The sequence below is a fragment of the Falco cherrug genome, chromosome 7 (assembly GCF_023634085.1).
Source record: "Falco cherrug isolate bFalChe1 chromosome 7, bFalChe1.pri, whole genome shotgun sequence".
In the NCBI taxonomy this organism is placed as follows: domain Eukaryota; kingdom Metazoa; phylum Chordata; class Aves; order Falconiformes; family Falconidae; genus Falco; species Falco cherrug.
The window spans coordinates 50148156-50170613 of record NC_073703.1 but is presented as its reverse complement, the minus strand read 5'-3'; the positions used below and the strand labels follow the sequence as shown (position 1 = coordinate 50170613).

At 51.3% G+C, this 22458-nt stretch overlaps 4 protein-coding genes across 5 annotated transcripts in view; 3 read left to right on the top strand and 1 right to left on the bottom strand.

Moving 5' to 3' along the window:
* Window positions 1–456, bottom strand: part of NUMB (NUMB endocytic adaptor protein) — a 96157-nt gene extending 95701 nt beyond the window's left edge. Inside the window, exon 1 of one of the 2 annotated variants that reach the window (XM_055715087.1) lies at window positions 345–456. The gene's annotated coding sequence lies outside the window, so the exon portion shown is untranslated. The remainder of the gene's footprint in view (window positions 1–344) is intronic. The other variant, XM_055715089.1, reaches the window with a different exon arrangement.
* Window positions 457–5763: 5307 nt separating this feature from the next.
* On the top strand, window positions 5764–9822 carry RIOX1 (ribosomal oxygenase 1). Its single transcript, XM_005441128.4, has one exon. The coding sequence runs from the start codon at window positions 7877–7879 to the stop codon at window positions 9782–9784; it is 1908 nt and encodes a 635-aa protein (XP_005441185.3). The 5' UTR covers window positions 5764–7876; the 3' UTR covers window positions 9785–9822.
* A 5226-nt stretch (window positions 9823–15048) lies between these two features.
* Window positions 15049–16382, top strand: LOC114016353 (acyl-coenzyme A thioesterase 6-like; the record flags this gene model as incomplete). Its single annotated transcript, XM_027808010.2, has 1 exon — window positions 15049–16382. A coding segment is annotated over one exon (606 nt), but the record flags the coding sequence as incomplete, so codon positions are not given.
* Window positions 16383–17868: 1486 nt separating this feature from the next.
* The window catches only part of LOC102058782 (acyl-coenzyme A thioesterase 5-like), a 5837-nt gene continuing 1247 nt past the window's right edge, over window positions 17869–22458 (top strand). The window contains exons 1-3 of the mRNA XM_055717177.1: window positions 17869–18640; window positions 21130–21332; window positions 22396–22458. The exon at window positions 22396–22458 is cut by the window's right edge and continues 1247 nt beyond it. Coding sequence (XP_055573152.1) covers window positions 18031–18640; window positions 21130–21332; window positions 22396–22458 — 876 coding nt within the window. The 5' untranslated portion in view covers window positions 17869–18030. The remainder of the gene's footprint in view (window positions 18641–21129; window positions 21333–22395) is intronic.

The window sequence follows — 22458 nt, the reverse complement described above, 5'->3', positions numbered from 1 at the left end:
TTGCCCCCCGCCCCCGGCAGGCTCCACCTGCGACCGGGCCCCCGCCCCAGCCCAGGGATCGCGCCGGGGCCCACCCCACTGGCCCCCCTCCCCCGGGGCGGAGACCGGAGGGCGCCCCCGCCTCTCCCCCAGCCCCCGCACACACTTCCCCGGGGCACCACCGCCCCCCCCACCGCCCCCCGCCTCAGGCGTCCCCCGCCCCTCCGCGCCCGGACTCCCCCTCACCCCGCGGGGCTCGCACGACCCCGCCACACCCGCCCACCTCCGGCCCCCCTGCCGCGGCGAAGGCTCTAGCCTGGCCTAGCCTAGCTTAACCTAGCCCGGCTCGGCCCGGCCGTGCTCACCTGCTGCCCGCAGCCTCCTCCCTCCAGCGCCTCCTCAGCCGCCCCTCGCCACCGAGCAGCGCCGCCGCCGCCGCCGCTTCCCCCCCGCCCCCCCGCAACTGCTCCCGCCCCCGCCACGCCCATCCCGGCGGCCCATTGGCCACCCTCCCCGCCGCCCGGCCTTTGGATTGCTGCGAGGAGCTGCTCGTCAAAGCCCCGACCCCGCCTCTCTCCGCCCACGGGTCCCGAGTGTTTTATTCACGCCGGGGTTTTGGCTCTTTTGCTTCCGCTCCCGATTGGCTGAAACAGTGGGAGCAGAGTGCCAGGATAGGTTGTCAGAGGTGCCAGCTCCGGCAACGGGCCCGCCTCCCTACTCGGGTTAGGCTGCGTTGGCGCGGCGAAGAGTTGGGTTGCGCGGTGGGAAGGCGGGCGGCTGTTACCTGGGCCGCGGCCGCTGGCCCTCCCTGAGGGGTCAGGGCAGAAACTCGCCCGTCGCCCGGCTCCCGGGGCCCCTCGGCCGCCATCCCGCTGACGCGCTAAGTGGGGACATGCCTTCCACAGAGCGGTTCGCCGCCAGCCTCCGGCTTGACTCTGCCGTGGGTCTGGTCCCCTCACAGCAACGAGGCAGCTTCTGGGCAGGCGAGGCCGCAGGGCAGAGCCCCCTGCCCTGGAGGTTCCCTTCTCCGAAGCTCTGGAGCGCGGGGCGCTGGGTAGTCGGGCTCCTTGGGTGTGAAATCGGGCCCCAGGGCACCGCTGGCCGTGAGGGAGAGCTCAGGGGCAGGCACCTGCCCAAAACCTGTCACTGGCACTGCCGCTGTGGGGACATTCCCCCAGGCGGGGAGACTCCCTGGCAGCTCCTGGAGAGCCCCTCGCAGGAGAGGAGCTGCCCTGGTGTGGGCTGGTGTGTGGTGGTGTGGGTGGCATGAGGAGGCAGCTGAGGAGGATGGCTCCTACGGGCCCAGCTGTGGGCCCAGTGACATCTTGGTTTCCCCACAATAAACCACATGTGGTAACTGACACCTTCCCCAGGGGCTGCAGTGAAATGTGCTGCTAATGCCAGCTCTCCAGAAATTGCACATGTAATGTCCTCCCTCAGCTACAGGCCAGGTTTGCAGGGAAAATGCAAGCAGGCTCCTCTCTGTCGCTTAACCTCCATGGCTGGGACCTTCTAAGATCCAAAATGTTCTCACGTTTCTTGTTTTCAGCCCAAGAAACACAAAGGTGCTTCCATTTGCAAAGCAGAGGCAGTACCAGGTGCTGAATTCAGCAGGGGTGCTACGCTTCAAAGGGAAGTTACCCAGGGGAATCCTCTGCGCGCAGCACCCATGTGACTGTGCATACGGGGCTTGGCCTGAACGCATTATCCAGAATGCATATTTCCAACAGCTGTCTCCTCTCACCAGACTTTCAAGCAGCTACTTCATCCAAAATGCAAGCCAGAACTGTTCCCAGAACATTCAGCTGGAAAAAAAAACAAAACCAAAAACGCAAACCCTTAGGAAATTGAAATGCAAAGATTACACGAGGTTTCTCTGCATCATTATCTTCTCCCTGCATGTACCATCCTCCTTATTCTTCTTTGTTTCTGAATCAAGCAAAGAGGCACAGCCACAAAAAACATGGGCCTTAATGTTAACTGGCAAACATCCAGAAAATAAAGCAACTGAAATCAGTGGGAATTTCAAAATACTGCGTGCAAAAATCGTTTCCCAGGTTCACATAGGAGGTGCTTGGGCAGAAGTATGAGCATGGCACTGACTCTGAGTTTCAGGCTGATGCCCTGACCCCCAAATCATCTCCTGTTCACAAATTAAACTAAGAAGAAGATACCATGGGGTTTTTTTCCTTACATCTTTTTGCATATCCCTCTGCTTGGAAAGCAAAACCAAAGCAGAAAGCTGCCTTCCCTCTCACAGTTGCTTCTCAATTACTTTCAGACTGCTGCTCTCAGCCAGCAGCACAACACAGTGATGTTTGAGCCAAACATGTTCCAAAATGACTAGACAGACAAGACATTTCTACCAGTCCCAAGTTTTCTGCTGATTTTATGAAAACATTCCTGACCTGGCATAGCTCTTAAAATACTGTATTCCCAGTAGCCTTGGTGTAACTCTTAATCTTATTCAGATTCTCTGGATTTCTGACAAAAAATTTTGCAAAACGTGGTGCCCTAAACCTTAATTTCTAAGGAACAATTCCTGGTTTATAATATGCTCTACTTCCAAATGGAAAGTATTTGAGGGCTAGCAAGGAAAAGGTCAGGACACACTATTGTAAATAAAGTTCTAATGTATGCTTCAGCTATGTATAACTTTTACAAATATTTCTTAGGTAATTAAATTGATTTGTTGCCATTACTGCTGCTCTGCTTGGCTGCTAACTTGGCCTCACCATATAGTCACTGGTGACCAAAGGGAAAGGGGGATGTGGTGGGAAAGGAAAAGAAGATGACCCTAGAGATCACCTAGCTGGACAAGCTGAGCATCTAGCATGGCGAACTGCACATCCACAGGGCTGTGCTGTGGGTCTGGGTCACGTTCTGTGCAGCCAATCTTCCCACAGTTTCCATGTAAGGGGAAAAATTAGTTCTCCAGGGCCTTATACTGGAAGTAAAGCTTCAAGGTGCTTTAATCCTCATGGACAACAAAGAATTGGGAGAAACTTCATAGCATTCCTAAGAAATCCAACCCAATTTCCTCCTTTCCACCTTTTCTTGGAGACTGAGAACAGGGCTCTGTGGGTAATATGCAGGATTAACGGCCATGGGTGTTCTGTTCCTGTCATGCCCACTTACTCCTGTCAGCAGTGCCTTTCTAACCAAGATCCTTCCTGTCTCAGCAGGATGGCGGGATACTACGCTATTCCCTAAGGACCTGAGAGTGTATTACACACACACTCCTGATAATGCAAACTCATTATCCTCATTGCAGATACCTGGAGGCTTAACAGTGTTCTCCCCTACTGGCTATCTAAAACAATGTCAGTGATTAAATCTCCCTTCTCTAATCACACCATAATAATATCCCTTCTAGGAACAAGCCATACTAGTATAAACACTACAACACAAGCATTTTTATGCTGCTGTAACTGTGCTTACCCAAGAGGAATTCCATCTTTTTGACAATACAGGCAAAACAGTGGGAGTTCGTGTGCGTGGATGAGCACTGAAAATGTTCAAAATTACTTCCAGAAGGTGCCATATTGTCTAGTAGTGATACAAATCTACTACGGGAAGCAAATCAGCAAATACCACACAGGCTTTCTCCTATCATGCTCTGAGCAGACCTGAACAATATGCTTGCTAAACCAAGACATCCTGTTTGCCTGATATTTCCATCTTGGTAGTGCTGCATCAGAGATGAGCAAGCAGTTTCAGAGTACTTCAGAGAACTTCAGTATAGGCAACTTTTATAGGAAATAAAAAGGTCTTTTGCAAGGCTCCTGAAAAGAAGAAACAAGAAGGAAATGTTGAATGGTGATGCTATATGTTAGCACAGCTAGGTGTTCATTTTGAAATAGTGGGCATAAATATATTTAATAAGCAAAGCTATGCAGTTGCCATCATTAATACAGAAAGGATGCAAATAGCAAGAATGCTTTAAAATCTTTCTTCCATGGAAAAGCATCACGCAAACAGCTTGTCAAGAGCCATGGGCTGTGCAGAGCAGAAGAATATTCTCTAGCACAAGACACACATACTTCTTAGGGAACCATGTTTTACAGCTTGACTATACCTTCTATCTCAACTGTCTAGATATGGTTAATCCTACAGGGCAAATACTTAATTCAGGTTCTCTTTGCTTCCATTTTAGAATGGGGATTTCCCCCACATGGCCATTTACTTCTCCTGCTGAAACGCAAGGAGACTGGAGCCTTGGAGTCTGCAGCTTTGTGTTTAGTCACTGCCTACAGAGTCACTGCAGATGGTATCTGCTCAATGTTACCAAATGCTAGATGTGTCTATTAAGAGCACAAAACCCCTCGTAAAAGTATTTCAAAATGCTTTCAAAGTACGCATGCCTCTTCAAGGGGGTGAGTAAGTTCAGTCAAGGGTCCTACTCAAACACATTCTGTAAATTCAGCTTTAACTTATGAAGTATGTATTTTAGTGTCATACAGGACAAAAGAAAATGTCTGTGCTTCCAAATCCCTCCAAAAAGATAATTGCATAGGGAGGACTGGATCTTGTAATTATTATTTTTATAAATTTGTTTCAGTTGGACTGTTCCATGGCAGGGAAGGCTTCTTTTCTCAGTGGGGCTCTGTGTACAAGATAACCAGGATTAAAGACCACAACCATTCAGTGAATAAGAAAATCCCTCAGAAGAGAGAAACAGCTGGAGAGAAGCCAAAATCTCTGCCAAGAGATGCTTCAGTGAGTGAGTGTATTCACTCTGATTAGGAGGGGCAGAGGATGGCTCTTGAGAAACAGTTCCTGAATTAGCTTTCAGTCTTGTTATCTGGCAGTGAACTTTATAGCTTTCACAACGAGGAGTAGGCTTCACAATCCAGCCCAGTGTCCTTCCAGCGATGACATACTGGATGTCACTAGACTGTAGGAGAAAGACTGTCAGCTAAGGCAACCTGTTAACAAAGGGTTGAAATGTTCTTTTTCCTTACTGTGTATTGCTTTTGGCTCAAGAACAAAACTGACAGTGCAAAAGGAAGGTTGCCAGCAAAGTAATAAAGAGGAAAGGGATTAAACCGAGTTTAACTTTCTAAAAGTGACTGGTTTACATTAATGGTTTGCCAGGAACACAGAGAAAGTACTGGGCAGTTTGCATGGTGGTGAACAACTGAGTATCCAATACGCAGATAATCGCAAAGGATTTTGCCCTTTCCATTCATTAGTGAAGACTGCTTGTAGCTTTGCAGGATCAGGCCTTACCCAAACTGCTCCTTAAACTTGAGATTTCCATTATTTGAACAGGGAACAGCAGAAGGTTAAAATATCAAATGAACCCTACATCTCTTTGAGGTGCCATTTACTTCTTTCTTTTGAAGTCACTTGTGGCTCTTTAATAAGTTGTACTCACCGCATTTTATATGTCCTCTTAAATAAAACACGTGTGGCTTTTGGCAATGCAGCTTATATGCTCATAAAATCTGAGTAACTGTGCTAAATTCTAATTAAGAAATTTAATTGAGCCTCCAGTTGCTACTCTGCCTATGTAAGCAGCAGCTGGGGACCACCTAATCATTCAGAGATCTGTGCTACTTATTTAAAGAACTGTACATGACACTGTTCTTTCTTTACAACAAATTCCCTTGAAATATTGGACAATGAATGAAAACAGCGTGTGTAGGCCTTGTGGCTATTCCTAGACAACCATCTGAGTACTCTGTAACTGATACTGAAGCTCTCTCTTTTTGCCTTAGGTCAAAACCCTTTCTTGAGTGGTGCAGAAAAATAGAAACATTCTTCATTCTTGAAAGCATTTACTATTAGAGAGGCTAAATTGTCAAAAGAAACATTTTTTTGTTATAGAGATTTCACTGCAATTATTTTCCACTGTGTTCTTCACTCTGAGACTTTGTTACACATCAAAAAAAGAAAAAAAAATTATCCAGTGTCAATCATCTGTCTATTGGTGGTAGAAAGTGACATCCATATGAAGATCAGAAAATGAGACTTTGAGTTTGCCGTACTGGTAAATATCCAGAATAGCTTTGCTGCAGTCATTACAGATATTCTGATGTAACTCAGGTCAGGCTCTGTGTACAGTGGCCAGCTTCCTCTGAGAAAGATCAGTTGCACTCCAGTAAATTAAACAGTAACACAAATAACAGCCCAGACACCCAGATTTTTCAAAGGTCTTACCCCTCCCAAGCCTATTTAGCCACGCTTATGTATAATTAAAGCATACAATAGCCTAACTGCTACCATATTTCAAAGCGCCTGCATCTCGGTTTTGTTAAGGGCCCAGTTCCGTTGAAACGGTTTCAGCTGATAAGATTATTCTGGTAAGCAGGGTTTAACCTTGGGAAAACAAAGAATGGATTAAAATAGAGAGTTCACCCTTCCCTTCTCTTCCAGTCTGCACATGCACGCACAGGCTACTTGCACTTCCCTCTTTTTAAACCCCATCCACACCAATCATCTTGCCAGAATGTCATACCCCTTCCACGCGTTTCCCACCGCAGAGCGCTGATCGGCCTCTGCCACCTGCTGGCAAAGCCAAAAACGTTCAAGACGTTAAATCGGAGGCTAAAGCGTTGCCTACGCACGTCTAAAATCGGCTCCTTTAGCTAAAAACCATCACGGTACAAACAGGACAATTTGCTGGTGCTGTTGCATTTCCCACAGCTTTGGCTGCAAAGCCTGTGCCGCCAGAAGTCTGTCAGGAAAATACCTCCAAAATGAAAATAGTTGTTACTACATACATACAAAATAGGTCTTGCCTGCTTATAGCACAGTGACAGGATGTGAGGCTGATAATGTGTTTTTAAGGCAATCAAAAAACCTTAAACTTCTATGATATCTGCATCTGTTCCAGAATTAAGACTGAACAGCTGAACTCATCCTCATTAGGCCTAATGATTTCTGCTCCTGAATGCTGGTAAAAACTGACATGTAGGTCTGGGTTGAAACCTTGGCAATGGCAAAGTTAAAAGAGGTGAAAATCTGCTTTTCAGTGTCGTGTCTTAGGCGCGGTATGCAAAGTGCCCCCCCCCCCCCCCGCCCCCCCCAATGCATCTGCATAGGCCTGGTGCGTGTTAGCTGCTTATTTAACATACTGCATGAAGCCGACAGACGTTGGTGAGAGGCTAGTAACACCCGCGTGAACCAGGGCACACCTGGGTAATTGCTCCAGTTAAATGCTTTAGACCCACAGCAGTCTCCAGAGATTAAATTCTCATGCAAAATCCATTCCCATGAATTACGAGAGTCCATCAGAGATTCTTCTCACAGGAGTATTGCATAGTGAATTTCTCGTACTGAAGCTTGGTTTTGATCAGAAAAAGCATCAACACAGCCTGGCAATACAAACCCCTGAAGTTTTTCATGTGTGCCGTCAAGCTGTCTTGCTGGTCTGTCCTCCTACCCTCCGGCAAAGCTTCCTCTGGGAAGGACACTGTCCTTCTGAGAAGCTTCAGGCTTAGGAGAGAGATGGAGAGAGAATAAAGGTCTGCCCCGGTTATTAGGCTGTTAGTGGATTTGGCAAAAAACACCCGTGCTACAGGCCAGGCCTGCCTCTTGTTTTGGGGCTCGTTTGCAAGGATGTGGCCTTTGACCTGGCAAGGAAGAGGGGTGGCACAGCAGCGCTGCCTCCGTCCGGCCTGGAATTCTCTTCCTTGCACAAGAGAACCTTACGAAATAGGTTTTACCTCATCTCGCCTCACTAGGCTGCAGAGCCGTTGCGCGCTGCCCAGCAGCACGCCCGCGGGGGGCGGCTCTGAACGGACCCTCTCTGCACGTGCCGAGCGCCCTTCCAGCAGGAAGCTTTCCGGGCGGGGAACGGAGCCGCGCACATCAGTTCCTAGCGGAACCGCCTCGCCTGTACTTTTTCGTGGCGCGGGAAGGAAATAAGCCCGGCCCGTTTTAATCGCACATGGTGGCAAAATGTAAGACTTTCTGTCTTATACGGCGTCACAGCTACACACGCAGAACTCCCTTCCGCGGGCAGACGCGCGGGGCCCGTCTCCACGGAAATCCCGCGTCCGGGACGCTCCCGGGCGCACCCGCACGCACAGGCCCCGGCGGAAGCGGGGCGGTGCGAGCGGCCATGGCGGCGGGCGGCGCGGAGGAGCTGCGGCGGCGGCTGGGGCGGCTCTCGGCGCTCTCGGTGTACCGGCGGGTGGCGGGCGCCGGGCGGCTGGAGCGGCGCGGCCGCGGGAAGCCGCCGCCCGCGGGCGGCAGGCGGGCCAAGGCGCGGCCGAGGCGCGGCGAGGCGGGAGGCAGCGGCCCGCAGCCGGAGCCTCCGCCACCGCCGCAGCCACAGCCGCCGCCGAGCGCTGCCGCGCCCCCCAGCCAGGCGGAGGCGGAGGCAGAGCCGGCCAAGGCGGCGGGCGGCGGACCTGAAGCGAAGCGGAGGCGCGGCCCCGCGGCGAGCGGCTGCGGCCCGCGGCCCACGGGGGAGGGCGGCGTGGTGGGGCTGCTGCGGCGGCTGGGGCGGCTGGAGGACAGCCGGCAGCGGGCGGGCGAGCTGTTCCGCTGGCTGGTGGCCCCGGTGGCGCCGGCAGAGTTCCTGGGGCGGCACTGGGAGCAGGCGCCGCTGCTGGTGCGGCGGGGCGACCCCGGCTACTACACGGGGCTCTTCTCCACGGCCGAGTTCGACGCCGCCCTGCGAAGCGGCCGGGTGCACTTTGGGACCCACCTGGACGTGACCAGCTATGCCGACGGCGTGCGGGAGACGCACAACCCGGCCGGCCCGGCCCTGCCTGCCGTCGTCTGGGACTTCTACCAGAACGGCTGCTCCCTGCGGCTCCTCAGCCCCCAGGCCTTCTCCTCCACTGTCTGGCAGTTCCTCTCCATCCTGCAGGAGCACTTCGGCAGCATGGCGGGGGCCAACACGTACCTGACGCCGCCGGGGACACAGGGCTTTGCACCCCACTACGATGACATCGAGGCCTTTGTGCTGCAGCTGGAGGGGAAGAAGCACTGGCGTGTCTACAGCCCCCGGAAAGATGCCGAGGTGCTGCCTCGCTTCTCCAGCACAAACTTGACGCAGGCTGAGCTCGGCAAGCCCGTGCTGGAGACTGTGCTGGAGGCTGGGGACATGCTGTACTTCCCTCGTGGCTTTATCCACCAGGGTGACTGTCTCCCTGATGCACACTCGCTCCACATCACTGTGTCCTCCTACCAGAGGAACACCTGGGGGGACCTCCTGGAGAAGCTCCTCCCAGCTGCTCTGCAGATGGCTCTGGAAGAGGACGTGGAGTACCGGCAAGGGCTTCCCATGGACTACCTGGGCTACATGGGGGTTGCCAACTCAGATGTAGCTGACGCTCGCCGAACTGCCTTTATGGAGAAGGTGCAGAGCCTGATAAAGAAACTCGTGGACTATGCACCCATTGATGCAGCTGTGGATCAGAGAGCCAAGTCATTTCTTCATGACTCTCTCCCGCCGGTGCTTACGCAAAGTGAAAAGGTGCAGAGTGTGTACGGCTTCCCAGCCCGGTGGCAAGATGGAGGCCCCTGCAATGTTGATATACTTATAACAAAAGATACAGAAGTACGTCTCCTCCGCCATGGCATCATTAGATTGTGTAATGAAGAAGCAGGTGTGATGCTATATTATACGACAGAAAACTCAAGAGTGTATCACAAGGAAGAACCAAAGTTCCTCGAGCTAGATCCAGAGTATACAGATAGTATTGAATTTCTCCTGTCTTCCTATCCAAACCATGTCAGCGTGGATACCCTTCCATGTGAAACCTTGGAGGACAAGATTTCTCTAGCCACGCTCCTGTTTGAGAAGGGCATTCTGACTACAAAGAAACCTCTGGTGCAAGTGTAACTTTTATTTTTTAACAAAATAAACATACATTTGTTCTAGGAAGTGTTCTGTCTTATTCTCACCTTACACCTGTCAGGTGTGAATCAGCAGTCTGGATCACACTGCGTCTTCTAGGGGCAGAAGCACTTCGGCATGGGTGGAGAAATCAAATGTTCTGATTACAACAGGTGTCACTCTAGAAGCAATACTGCATGGCTGAGTGGCTAGAGAAGGGAAGTGCATAATTTGTTATTTTTTCCTTTCACCAACCATATTACTACACGCTAAGTAACTTCAGGAAGTTAGTGAACTTTTTTTGCAGTTTGTAATGTGTTTATAGTGTTTTAAAGCAGCCTACCCTACTACAAGAAGTACTCTCATTACTTGCAGGCAAATCCGCTGATGGTCACCATTCTGTGTGCCTGTGCTGTGGCACACTGTACATGCAGTGTGGCCCTCAGGTCTGTGCTCTGTTGCAAAGATCCCTGGGCCACGTGAAAAGCTTGGCCAACTCTTCCTAGAAGTGGAGCCCACATGCAGCTCCCACTCAGTGCCAGCGATTATGCCACATGCGTGGCTCTGCCTTTACTGAACAGTGCTGCAAGATTTTCTCATGTGAACATGAGCTACTGCATTTGAAATGCTCTGTCTCCTCTTTTTCATTCTGCTAATTTCAAGCTGTCTTAGTGATAGAATAACGTTCCCCACTAGTCTTACCACAGAAGCCCCTAGCAAGGAAATTGCTGGTCCTTTCAAGGCAAATGGGGCACTCTTAATATGGGAGTTTTCAGGCTGGGTGCAAAAAGTTTCGTATTGGGACCTAACAAGTTACATGAATACATGCCTGGCTGTGTGGGCAGTTCCCGTAAATACTGACAAGCATCAGATACACTTTTGTGCAATACTGTTTTATCATTGCAGTCAGCAGGTGACAAATATTCTGTCTTTAAAGCCTCCTGAAGCCATACCCACAAGGAGCGGGCTGTGTTATCCTGTGCTCCTCTGAGCTGCTGGGTCATCAGGGTTTTGCAAGATGGTACCAACACACACTCTTAAATTGTTTAGGATTCAAGTGCACACTATATCCTCCAAAGCCCCATACTTGCACCAGCCAGTGCACCAGCCTTCCTTTTCCGCTTCTGCCTGTATGCTTTTGATAAATCTTGGGCTGTGTAAAACTGCACATCACAAGAGCGTGCTGAGGTGCACCTGGGGCGGGGGAGGGGGGGGGGGGGGCTTTGTTTTGTGAATCAATAGTGGCTGGACAGAAATGCTATTGCCACATACATCCTCTGACCCCTCTCTCTGCTTATCCTCACCAGAGGATCAATGGTCCTCATCCCGCCTTTCATGCCGCTGGCAAATAGCTCGTGCTTCAGTGGTGTGCTTCCTGGGCTGTTCCATGTGCCCACCTTGCAAGAAGTGGCACCTGCACCACAGCTGCCTGTGCCACAAGCACTTGCAATGCATTTGGCTGCATAAAGGGCAGCTGTATGGCAGGCACCTGCACCACAGCTTGCTGCATCAGTAGCTCACGCAGCTCCTTCTGCGCTGGCTGTAAGCACTGCCACGTCGTTTCAAGCATGTTAATCATATTAGTAACAAAAGACAGCACAAATTCTTAGCTTTTCCTTTCCCTGGCCCCTCTTTTCTAAGACAGCATAATACTTAAGCTGGTCTGGGGCATTCTGATAATTCCTCCTTAGTTTCTAAATCTACTGGGGAAACTGCCTGGGCTAAACACCTTGCAAATACTGCTCTTGGATTTGTGTGGGGCCAGCCAGGCACAGAGTTTCTCTTGTTCTTTCTCCAGAAAGGCATTTCTTACTGAGACCTGCTGACTGCACCAAATGTTCTGCACTAGGAGGTGCTGATACATTATGGTCTTGGTAAGAAAGGCACTCACATTCTGTAAGGAATCATTAAAAATGCTATGTATTAGAGCTAACAGTCTAAGAAGAGAATAGTATAGTGTATTGGCTCTGGCTGAGCCCCACAGCAGCCCTCCCAGTGCTGTGCTTGTACTGGTAGCCAGAAGGGTGCTGCTAACACACCGGTGTTTGGCTGCTGCTGAGCAGCGCTCGCACAGCACCAAGGCTGGCTCTCCAACATCCCCCCATCACCAGCAGGCTGGGGGTGGGCAGGGTCTTGGGAGGGGACAGAGCCAGGACAGCTGACCCAAACTGACCCAAGGGATATTCCATACCATACGACGTCTGCTCAGATACAAAAGCCAATGGAAAGGAGGAGGAAGCATTTGTTACTTATATTTGTCTTGTGGATCAACTGCTATACACACACAGAAGCCCTGCTTCCTGGGAAGTGGCCGAACGTTGCCAGCTGATGGGAAGTGGAGAATAACATCTTTTGTTTTTCCTTTGCTTTGGTGCACACAAATTTTGCTGTTGCTTCATTAAACTGTCTTTATCTAGACTCACAAGTTTGGGGTTTTTTCCATCTTATTTTCTCCCTCCCTGTTCTGCTGAGGAGGGGCGAGAGAGAGCAGCTTGGTGGGCACCTGGCATCCAGCCAAGGTCAACCCACCACACACAGGTAATCTTACATGCCTTTAGATGCTGGGAATCCTGAGCAGTGTAGCATGTAACAGGAATCCAACCCACATACATCACACCATGCAGATATGGTCCATAGCAGACAATCTTACCTTTTGGTCTTTCAAGGTATTGTAAGATATTTATATAAGGAAACAGCTCTATTTATCATGTCTACTGTCAAACATAAACAATGTTCACATGAAACATCTTGCTGCACGGTTTGATATAGGCAAGGCCATACAGGTAGTACAATCACAGGCACTGGGTGGGAGTGCCTGTGGGCTCCTCTTCCTGTAAGGAAGAGCTGGCAGTGTTCCTCCTGTGGCCTCTCAAGAAGTAGAAGCTCCAGAGGGTTGATGACCAGCCCATGTTGCTCCATCACAGCACGTGCACAAGCTGTGATAGCCTTGAGCCTATTGATAATGTGTATGCTTGTGAGAGCCCTCGTTAAATGTTCTGATGTCACACTTTATCACTGGTGATCTGGTACTGGAGAGGAAAATGTGTTCAGACAACTGGCATCGCAATCTTCTCTATACTTCTTACATATAGAAGATCTCCCTGGGATATATTCAACAGGAAAACAGAGGAGGCTTTCATCACTCCCACAGCTGCCCTTTGTTTCCCGTTTCCCTGCTCTAGAGATGGCATTTCCATGCGACCTAAAGCAGTTCAGTCAGAAATGGGCTTCCAAAATGACCTCATGGTGGTGAAGAGATTTGCAGAATGTGAGTGGAACTGTGAAGCTGCCATGCCCACAACAGGAAATTCCTGGAATTTCAGCTTAAACCTCCTCATCCAAAGGCTAGCTATAACTATTCTCAGAGTTTACTGTTGATATTCCTTTACTGGGAGGAAATGGGAAAAGTGCAAGAATACACTTGTATTATAGTCTATCTATGGGTAAAACAGTTCTGCTCCTCTAAGCGATCATACATTATCTGCCACAGGGCACTTCCTCTGCGCAGTTTTCCTGTCATCACATCTTGGACCTCACCCCTCATGATAACCCTACACAACAATCTGATCAATGGTCTGAGGATGGCTGCCAGAAGGAAAGGCACAGCTGATGCATCAGACTCAGTCCTTGACCAGTCTGTCTGTCAGAAACCTGGGTGTACCCTTGGTACTCCTACAGCTGAGTACTAGTACTTAGATCTCCTAGTGTCTGGATTCATCCTATTCACCACACATAGGTGATCTCCAGTATACTTTTTTGAGCACCCAAACTGTTGTTGTTAATTCCCTACATACATGAATTCGGGGAAAGGGGCAACCCTTTCCAAAGGAGGCCTGCGGCTTTGCCGAGCTTGGGAGAGAAGTCTGGGTATGGGGCTGCACCTGTACCTTCCCCTGGGTCCATTCCTGCAAAGATAATAACCAACAGGCCTGAAGGCAGATTGCTCCCAAGAACCTGCCCTGTGTTTGCACATGCCATTTGGAAACTGCCCCCATGGCAGATGGATGAGGTCTTTGTCTTCTGTGCCTTGGGTTTGTCTCCCCCTCAGAAATACGTGCTCTGACTGGAGCCACCTTCTTTTTAACCACAATGCCTTGGTCATCCTGCAAGCTCCTCTGTCTGATTTATATTCAGTACAATCTTCTTTCAGAAGAACGCAGTATCCTTTTTGCTTTGGAATAATGGAGAAAAAATGGGATCAGAATTCCTTGAATTAATTAGCTGAGCTTTCATGGGAGCAGGGCATTTTTCTTTGGACCACATGAGGTGAAATCACTTTATGATTTCATATGAGGGAGTATGGATGCCAGACTGCACATATAAAGCCCAGATAAGAAAGCACATGACACTTACAGAGGGAGAGAAAAAGCAATTTTCTTGGACAAGGAAAATCTCTGGGGAGTCTACCCAGTGCCTCTGACTACTTGGTATTACAAAACGGGACCATGTAAGGGTTCCCTCACATGTCTCCAAGCAGTGCAGAAACAAAAATGTAGCTACAGGGAGCAGATCCACCATTTTTTCCAAGAGGAGCTGTGCAGGACAGGAGAGCTATGAGAAAGCAGGGCTTTATTTGCTGTCATAATCAGCCCCTCTGGGGCTTTTACAGCATCTTTTTGAAGCATACAAGGACTACTGGCTTCACAACAGCCACATGGGGCAGGGAGAGAGGGGAAGGGAGCCGGCAGTCCTACCCCTGCCAGCGCAAGAGGAGGAGGAGGCAGCTCTCCATGACAGGCTGCCCAGGCACAGGAGCCAGGACATACGACTTAAATACAATCATGATGCAGTTGAGTGGATCACAGGAGCAGCAGCAGATTGCTCCCATCTTTCGTTGCTGAGCACGGCTGTGGTCATAGCAGACAAGGTTTCTCTTGTCTAGCATTTCCACATCACTCATCCCCAATGGTGGTCCTGACCATTGACCCCTTGCCTGCTGCCCACAGCCCCTGCCCTCTTCTCACAGAAGCCATCCTTATAGCTCCCCACTACCAAAACTTTTCCACGCTAGCTCTGAATAGTTTTACTTTTCTCCTGCAACTGGTGCTCAAATGCTGTCAGTGTGTTTGCTGTGTCTTGGCTGTTGTCATAGCACTAGGGAACGTTTTTCATGGGAGTGGAAGAAATTTGTGCGTAGGAGGTGCTTGGCACTTGTCCAGAAGAAAAACCGATCATTGCCATTGCCTTCTCCATAGTGTTTTGCAAACTCCCGGCGCTACGCAGTATCCCTCTCCAGGAACCAGCTGTCGTGTTTCTCAGCTCAGTACTGATGGGGATTTCCTCCTGTCCTCCAGGTGAAGGGACCAGGGGTTGGCCTGCTCGGTTGCTCCAAAGGTGCTGATCTGTGTCTCACCATGGCCGCCTTCCTGAAGAACATCACGGCCGTTGTTTCCCTCAACGGCCCTGTGGCCGTTACAATTTACCCTCTCTGTTACAAGGATAAAACCATCCCCGCTTTGCCCATCGATGAACAACAGGTCAAAATCATTGACTCCAATCTTCTTGATTATTCCGACATCCCTGCTGATGCCTTCCAAGCCCCTGGCAACCAAAGCCTGATCCCACTAGAGAAAACTGAGGCACAGTTACTGTTCATTGTTGGGCAAGATGACCATGTTGTTAAAAGTGAGTATTACGCTACTGAAGCCTGCAAGCTTTTGCAGGCTCAAGGGAAGGAAAATTTTCAGATTCTCTCCTACCCTGGAACAGGGCACTGCTTTGACCCTCCCTTTTTCCCTTTGTACTCCATAGGAAGCCATCCCATTTTTCACAAGCGGGCAGTCCTGGGTGGGGAGCTCAGGGCTTATTCTAAAGCTCAGGCTCATTCTTGGCCACGGATCCAGGCTTTTTTCAACAGGTATTTAAATGACAACTAATGTGCAAGAAAGACGCAGCTCTTAATGACCTAACCTGGCAGATGCTTTCAGGCTTGCCAGGTCAAAACTTGTTCACAGTTGCACCAGTACAACTGCAGTATCTTCCACCGCTTTGCACATCTGTAACTCAGAAAAGAGCTGCGTTTGCCTTTTCTGGTTTTCCCTGAACTTGCTTGGGTAAGTGTCAAGAAAAGGAATGGCAAACAGGTTTGCATTAGCCATTGATAAAACTGGTCACGTGCAAAATGCACAGTTACATTTCTTAGGTGGTTTCTATTCTTCCAAATGCCTGGCAGTACTTCACATATCACTGTGGTCTCTACATGCATACCTCATCCTCAGCTTTAAAGCAATCTACTGTAAAGCAACGCCTCTCAAATGCTGATTTTGGACCAGGGTTTTCACCACTCTTGTGGTGAAAGCCTCATCGTAAACGGAAATGTCTCTGATCTCTGTGCTGCTGGAAGTGTGCAGGAATGGATGTTACAGCCAGGATGCTGGGGTGACTCCGGTTAAGCCTCAGGAAGGGTTGCTGGCCCTCTGTGCCACCTCTCTGTCCTCTCCTCAGAGGAAGTGCTCTGGCTCGTCGATACTTCTGGCCCCAAGATGTCACACAAAAAGCCATTCTGCTAAATGTACAGCCATTGTGATCTTCTCCCACATGATGTGGAACTTTTTCAGCTTTGTTATTAGGGTGAGAATTGTAATAAAGAGACTGAGATTTGAAAGCCATGGAGTCATTTGCCAGGCTTGGGTTAGAAGCAGGGATCTTTGCATCTTGAACACTCTCACCTCAGGGTGGAGCAGGGGGCCTATGGGTGGAAGGCCCTGAGGACCTCCTGCCCCACCTTGGCAGAACAGCCACACTCACCCCAGCACACTGGCATGTGATGAACTGCCACCAGCATCCCTGTTTTGTCCCCCTCTAGCGTGCCAGTAGCCATCAACCTTTTGGTTTCTGGAGACTTTCCACCTCCCTTGTGAATGCCAGCTCCCCCCACCCTGCTGAAGCAGCTGTCCTGGGTGTCCCCAGGCTGTGGGTGTCCTCCTGGCCAGCCTGGAACTCTGGGACAGAACTTAGAGCTGTCAGCTGCCTCTCAGCCCTGTCCTGTTTTCTGCACCTGGGTGTCCTCACTGTGGCACCACAGCCTTTCCCTGCCTGGCAGGTTTTGTAATGGATGGTATCCGCATGCTGGCTGATGCCTGTGGGCCTGCCCTAGCGTGGGTAAAGCACTCTATCTGGGCATGGGCAAGAAGAGCAGGTGACAGAGCAGGAGAGATGGGGTGACAGGAGCCTTGGGGCAGGCTGTGGTCATGCCAGCTGCTGTCATCTGGTAAGAGGTGCAAGACTGCAAGTCCCAGGGGATGCCAGGAGAGCGGCGCTAGGATCATGGGGTTGTCTCTGCCCTGAGATGCTCCGCGGCCACAGCCCCCTGCACCCACACTAGCACAGGGCCACACCAGCCCCTTTGGAAAGTCCCCACCAGTAAGGTGGGCTCCCATCCCATATGAGCTTCTGCAGAACATCTTTCCTCGGGGGGGTAGGTGGGGCCTGGGCCCTGAATGAGCTCCCTTTGTGCCCCGTCTCGCTGGCTTGGAGCCCCCCAGAGGCTGAGCACGAGATCCCCCTGGGACGACTCCTAGCAGTTCCTGCTGCTGCAGAACATCTCTCTCCACATGCATTGGCATGGGACAGGAGCTGGGACAGAGGGGAGTGGAAAGGAGCTCTGTGCCAGAGCCTGCCATGCTGCCTTACCCCTGTCCCCGTGCCGGCAGCTGGTCACACATGACAACGCCCTGCTGGGTTCAGGATCATGTCACAGGGGTGGCCTTTCTCGGGGTAGCAGCCCACACTGGTGGCAGGAGCAAGCTGCCAAAATGCTGCCAGGCTGTGGTGCCAATTGCCTGCAAGTCTGCAGGCAGCACAGCTGTAGCCTTTTCCAAAGGGAGCCTGGAGCCTGACCGAGTTCAGGAGGTGAAAGACAAGAGCCTGTGAGAGAAGCCCAGGGCGGAGAGCTGCACCTGCACCTGGCCTGGGTCCAGTCCTGCAAAGTAACCAGCAGGCCTGGTTTGGAGAACTGCCCCCGCAGCAGATAAGCACGCTGCCTGTCAGCAAGTGTCTGCGCAGAGCTGCCACCCTTCACAGATACCCCACAGTGCCACGCTGCCAGCTGTGCCGATCCCGCCCTGCCGTGGGTGCTGACAGGGCTGCAGCAACGACTCCAGGCAGCCTGGATGTCTCCCAGCATGGTGCGGGCCCACACAGCTCCTGCCGCAATTCCCCTCCCCTCGCCTGTGTGTGGGAGGCAGGAAGCAGCATTTGAAGACGAAGCCTCAGCCTGAATGCAGACACAGTGAAGGCAGCAACCAGGGGCCATGTGGCACGTCGCCGCCCGCTCCCTGTCCCGGGCCAGCTCCCGCGCCTGGCAGAAGCAGCTGCCCCGGCCCAGCCCCGCGCCCGCAGCCCCGCAGCACCGCGGCCCTGCATGGACGCCCGGGATGGCCTCCGCCCGCAGCCTCTCCGCCATGGCCCCCGCCATCCGCCTCTCGCCCGCCGCCCGCAGCCTCTTCGACGAGCCGCTGGCCATCGCCGTGCAGGGCCTGGGCCCGCGGCAGCAGGTCACGCTGCGGGCGTCCTTGCGGGACGAGGCGGGTGAGCTCTTCCAGGCCCGCGCCCGCTACCAGGCGGGGGACGACGGGGAGCTGGACCTGGCCCGCTGCCCCGCGCTGCCGGGCGGCAGCTTCTCCGGCCTGGAGCCCATGGGGCTGCTCTGGGCTTTGCAGCCCCAGAAGCCTTTCCGGTATATGCTGAAGAAGGATGTGCAGAGCCCCTTCGTTGTGCAGCTGGAGGTGTTCGAGGGCCACGGGGAGCCCCCCGGGCGGCTCCTGGCGCAGGCACAGCATGAGCGGGCGTTCCTGCGGGATGGCGTGCGGAGAGTCCCGGTGCGAGAGGGGAGGATCCGGGCGACGCTTTTCGTGCCCCCCGGTGAGTACTGGCTGCAGCCATCCTGTTTTCCCTAAACCAATGTTCTGTCAGTGCAAACTGTTCCATGACTTCTGTAAAGAGGAGTCTGTGAAAGCCCCTGTCCTTGCCTCCCTGCCTCCCTCCCCGTACCACCAACCAACCTGACCTGATTGTTCCCAATTCACCTGCCCGTGCGGGCACCAGGACATGGTTGCAGAAGCAGGCAGAATAACCCTTCTTGCCCGGAGCTTGAGATTACAAATGTGGAGAAAAGCACAGCAAGTGCGGAGTGAGTGTGCCTGCAGGGCCACTGGAGATGAGAAGCTGCAGAAGAAAGTGGTGGAGAGGGGCTCTGTGCCAGTCCTTGACAGTCCTCCTCACTGAGAGGGTCTGGGGGATCCTCCCTCTCCCCCCAGCACAGTAACAAGTAACTATATGGTGACCATGGTCCACCATGTTGGGGGTCCTCTGGGCATCATCAATTCATGAAAGGGGGAAGAGGGGGGACTCAAGAACACTTACAGGGATGAAACCTTTCCAGCAGGAAAAGGCAGTCATTTAATTGCTCTGCAAAAGGTGCAAGTACCTTTCTGAGGTGTAAGAGTTGCCCAAGACAATCCCAGGCTGCAGCATCTTCTCGGCACCTACACGGAGATTTCGCTGCCAGAGTCCATGGTGACGAGGGCTGAGGTTCAGCATCCCAAGAGCAGCAAGGTCAGGGCTCCCTCGCTTGCCTCACCTCTATGCCTACCTGCTGACTGGGAGACAGAAGCAGCCAGCTGCATACATTTTGTATCTAAAATGTCCTGCTTTCCCTGAGATGAGGCACTTACAGTAAGCTAAATATTGCTGCGTTTCCCCCGTGTCCCCTGACCCGCTCCTTTTGTGTGTGTTTTAAAATGATAGGCCCTTGCTGTACTCCCTGGTGCTTTGAATTGTTTCCTAGGCACAGGACAGAAGGCATTCATTCTCATCCTGCTCTCACCACAGCTGATGGTCAGCTTAGAAAAGACTGTAGGCTTGCTCTGTAGTCAGTATTTCTGCTACACGGAGAGATGTTTTGCCACCATGATTTCACCACACTCAAATTGTCCTGCACTGAGATACCCCCATTGTGATTTTCTGTTCTTGGGAGTGCTCTCTTACAGTACATCTCCACATGTGGATTCAGGAGCTGGATACTCTGAAACAAACAACCTAAGGCCATGTAAACTCTACAGCTCAAAGGGCTTTTGCTATAGTACTGTCCCACATCCCCTGTGCACCACCGCAGCCTTATTCACTGTTACCACCTTTTCTGTGCATGTTCAGTGCAAGCCCACAGAGACCTGTGACACTCAGCTGAGCCATGGGCCACAGATAACTGCACTCCTGGCCTCTGAGGTACACAGCCACTGCTCTGAATGCTCACCTTCTATGGAGAGCCAGTAGATGTGCTGTTGCATGCATGCTGACAGTGGCAAAAGGAAGAGCACAGTATCATTGTGGATGGTAAGGCTCTCCTTGTCCCAGGGTAGAGGGTGAGCAGATGCTATGCGCTTCATTCTCCTCCATGACCCCCAGCAGCATGTTCCCACCTTCCACAGGATGCACAGGCCACCGTGGTGGAGGGTGTGAGACCATGGCAGGAGACATCCCTGAAGAGTGGGAGGCATGAGCACACTCAGGCCTGTGGCTCTCCTGAAGCCAAGAGCAGGGGTAAGCTGGGTGGGCATCCACTCCTCAACATGGCCAGGGGCACCTTCTTTGGCCTGGGGCCTGTGGAGCTTCCCTGGACCCTGTGGTCCCAAACCCCACCAGGCTGTAGGAATGCAACATGCAGAACACCCTCTATCCTTGCACTGGGTGGACAGGAGCAGGATTTTCACAGGATGAGGAAAAGAGGATCCTGAGGCAAGAAGGGGAGATCCAAACAACGATCTTCCAATCACCCAGTGAGATACCCATGGCATCCTACGCCGAATTTGATACTGATCACAGTCAGAGACATGATTCCCAAAGATGAAGTGCTGGCTGGGTGGATCCCACTTTTCAAGGGATCCCAAACATTCAAAAGACACAATACAAACACAAATGCTTACCGTTTCTAGTTTAATAATATTACATCTATCAAATCATGATATCTTGAGGATTTTTACAGTGCCAGGTAAAGTGGGCATTGTTACAGGGCTGCTTACAGGGAGAAGAGAAGCTGGGACAAGACACCTTCTCCGAACAGTCCCTGCCTGTTGGCCCTAAGGACAAATAGAAATACTGCCAATACTTAAAACAAATAAGGGTTTGCACCTTACCTAAGATGTTCTGCTCCTCAGCTTTTTTTATCTCTGCAAGACACTCTAGGGTTTTTTTCAGCTGCTGACACCACACAGCTGAGTGATTAATCATGTCCTTTCCCCAAAAGATGCCTTTCTGCAGTTCCTGTTGTGTACCTGGTTTGGTGCTTTCTAAACCAGAAAAACATTTAAATGAGTAATTTCAGGCAATACTGCTCTTCATCTTGTTTGCTCCAGGAGAAGATGCCTTTCCAGGGGTCATTGACATACATGGACTTGGAGGAGGTCTTTTTGAGCAGAGAGCCAGCCTGCTGGCCAATCATGGGTTTGCCACACTGGCTCTGGCTTATTATCAATATGAGGACCTGCCCCAGCAGCCAACTGAACTCCACCTGGAATATTTTGAAGAGGCAGTGAACTATATGCTGCAGCACCCACAGGTAGGAGCACCCTCCCTGTCCCTCTGGGTTCCCCTGGGAGTGCTTCTTCTGTAAAGTGCCTGTCACTTTGCCTGAGTTAGCGCTGGAGGAAGCTGCTGAAATACTCACCTGGCTCCAACTGCCAGGAATTTGGGTGCCTGAGCTCTAGGAAAGAGGAAGGGTCAAGCACATATGCACTAGAAAAGCAGAAGATGGGTACCATTCATGTACCATTATCTGGAGTGACAGAGATGGTGTCTGAGACATAACAAGGTAGTGAGGTTGTGGAAGAGAGAGACATGCATTTTTCAAAGCAGCATTCATGAATTGTCACCACATGCCCCCATATGAACCCTTAGTCTAAATAATACAAAGTAAAAAAAAATTGCTGGTATCTAGCTGTGGTGGATTGATCTTGGCTAGCTGTCAGATACCCACCAAGCTGCCCTCTCACTCCCCTTCATCAACAGGAGAGGTAGAGAAATTAAGATAAAAAATCTCATGGGTCAAGGTAAGGACAGGGAGAAAACTCACCAATTATCATCACGGGCAAAACAGACTGACTTAGGGAAGATTAATTTCATTTATTGCCAGTAAATAACAGAGTAGCATAATGAGAAATAACAACAAAACTAAAACCACCTTCTGTTCCCCATCCTGTCCCTCCTCCATCTCTGGGCAGCAGTGGGTCTGTTTTGGAGCTGGCTGAAACTGCCTCTGTCCAACATGGGGGCAACCCCTGCCCTCTTCTCACAGAAGCCATCCTTATAGCTCCCCACTACCAAAACTTTTCCACGCTAGCTCTGAATAGTTTTACTTTTCTCCTGCAACTGGTGCTCAAATGCTGTCAGTGTGTTTGCTGTGTCTTGGCTGTTGTCATAGCACTAGGGAACGTTTTTCATGGGAGTGGAAGAAATTTGTGCGTAGGAGGTGCTTGGCACTTGTCCAGAAGAAAAACCGATCATTGCCATTGCCTTCTCCATGGTGTTTTGCAAACTCCCGGCGCTACGCAGTGTCCCTCTCCAGGAACCAGCTGTCGTGTTTCTCAGCTCAGTACTGATGGGGATTTCCTCCTGTCCTCCAGGTGAAGGGACCAGGGGTTGGCCTGCTCGGTTGCTCCAAAGGTGCTGATCTGTGTCTCGCCATG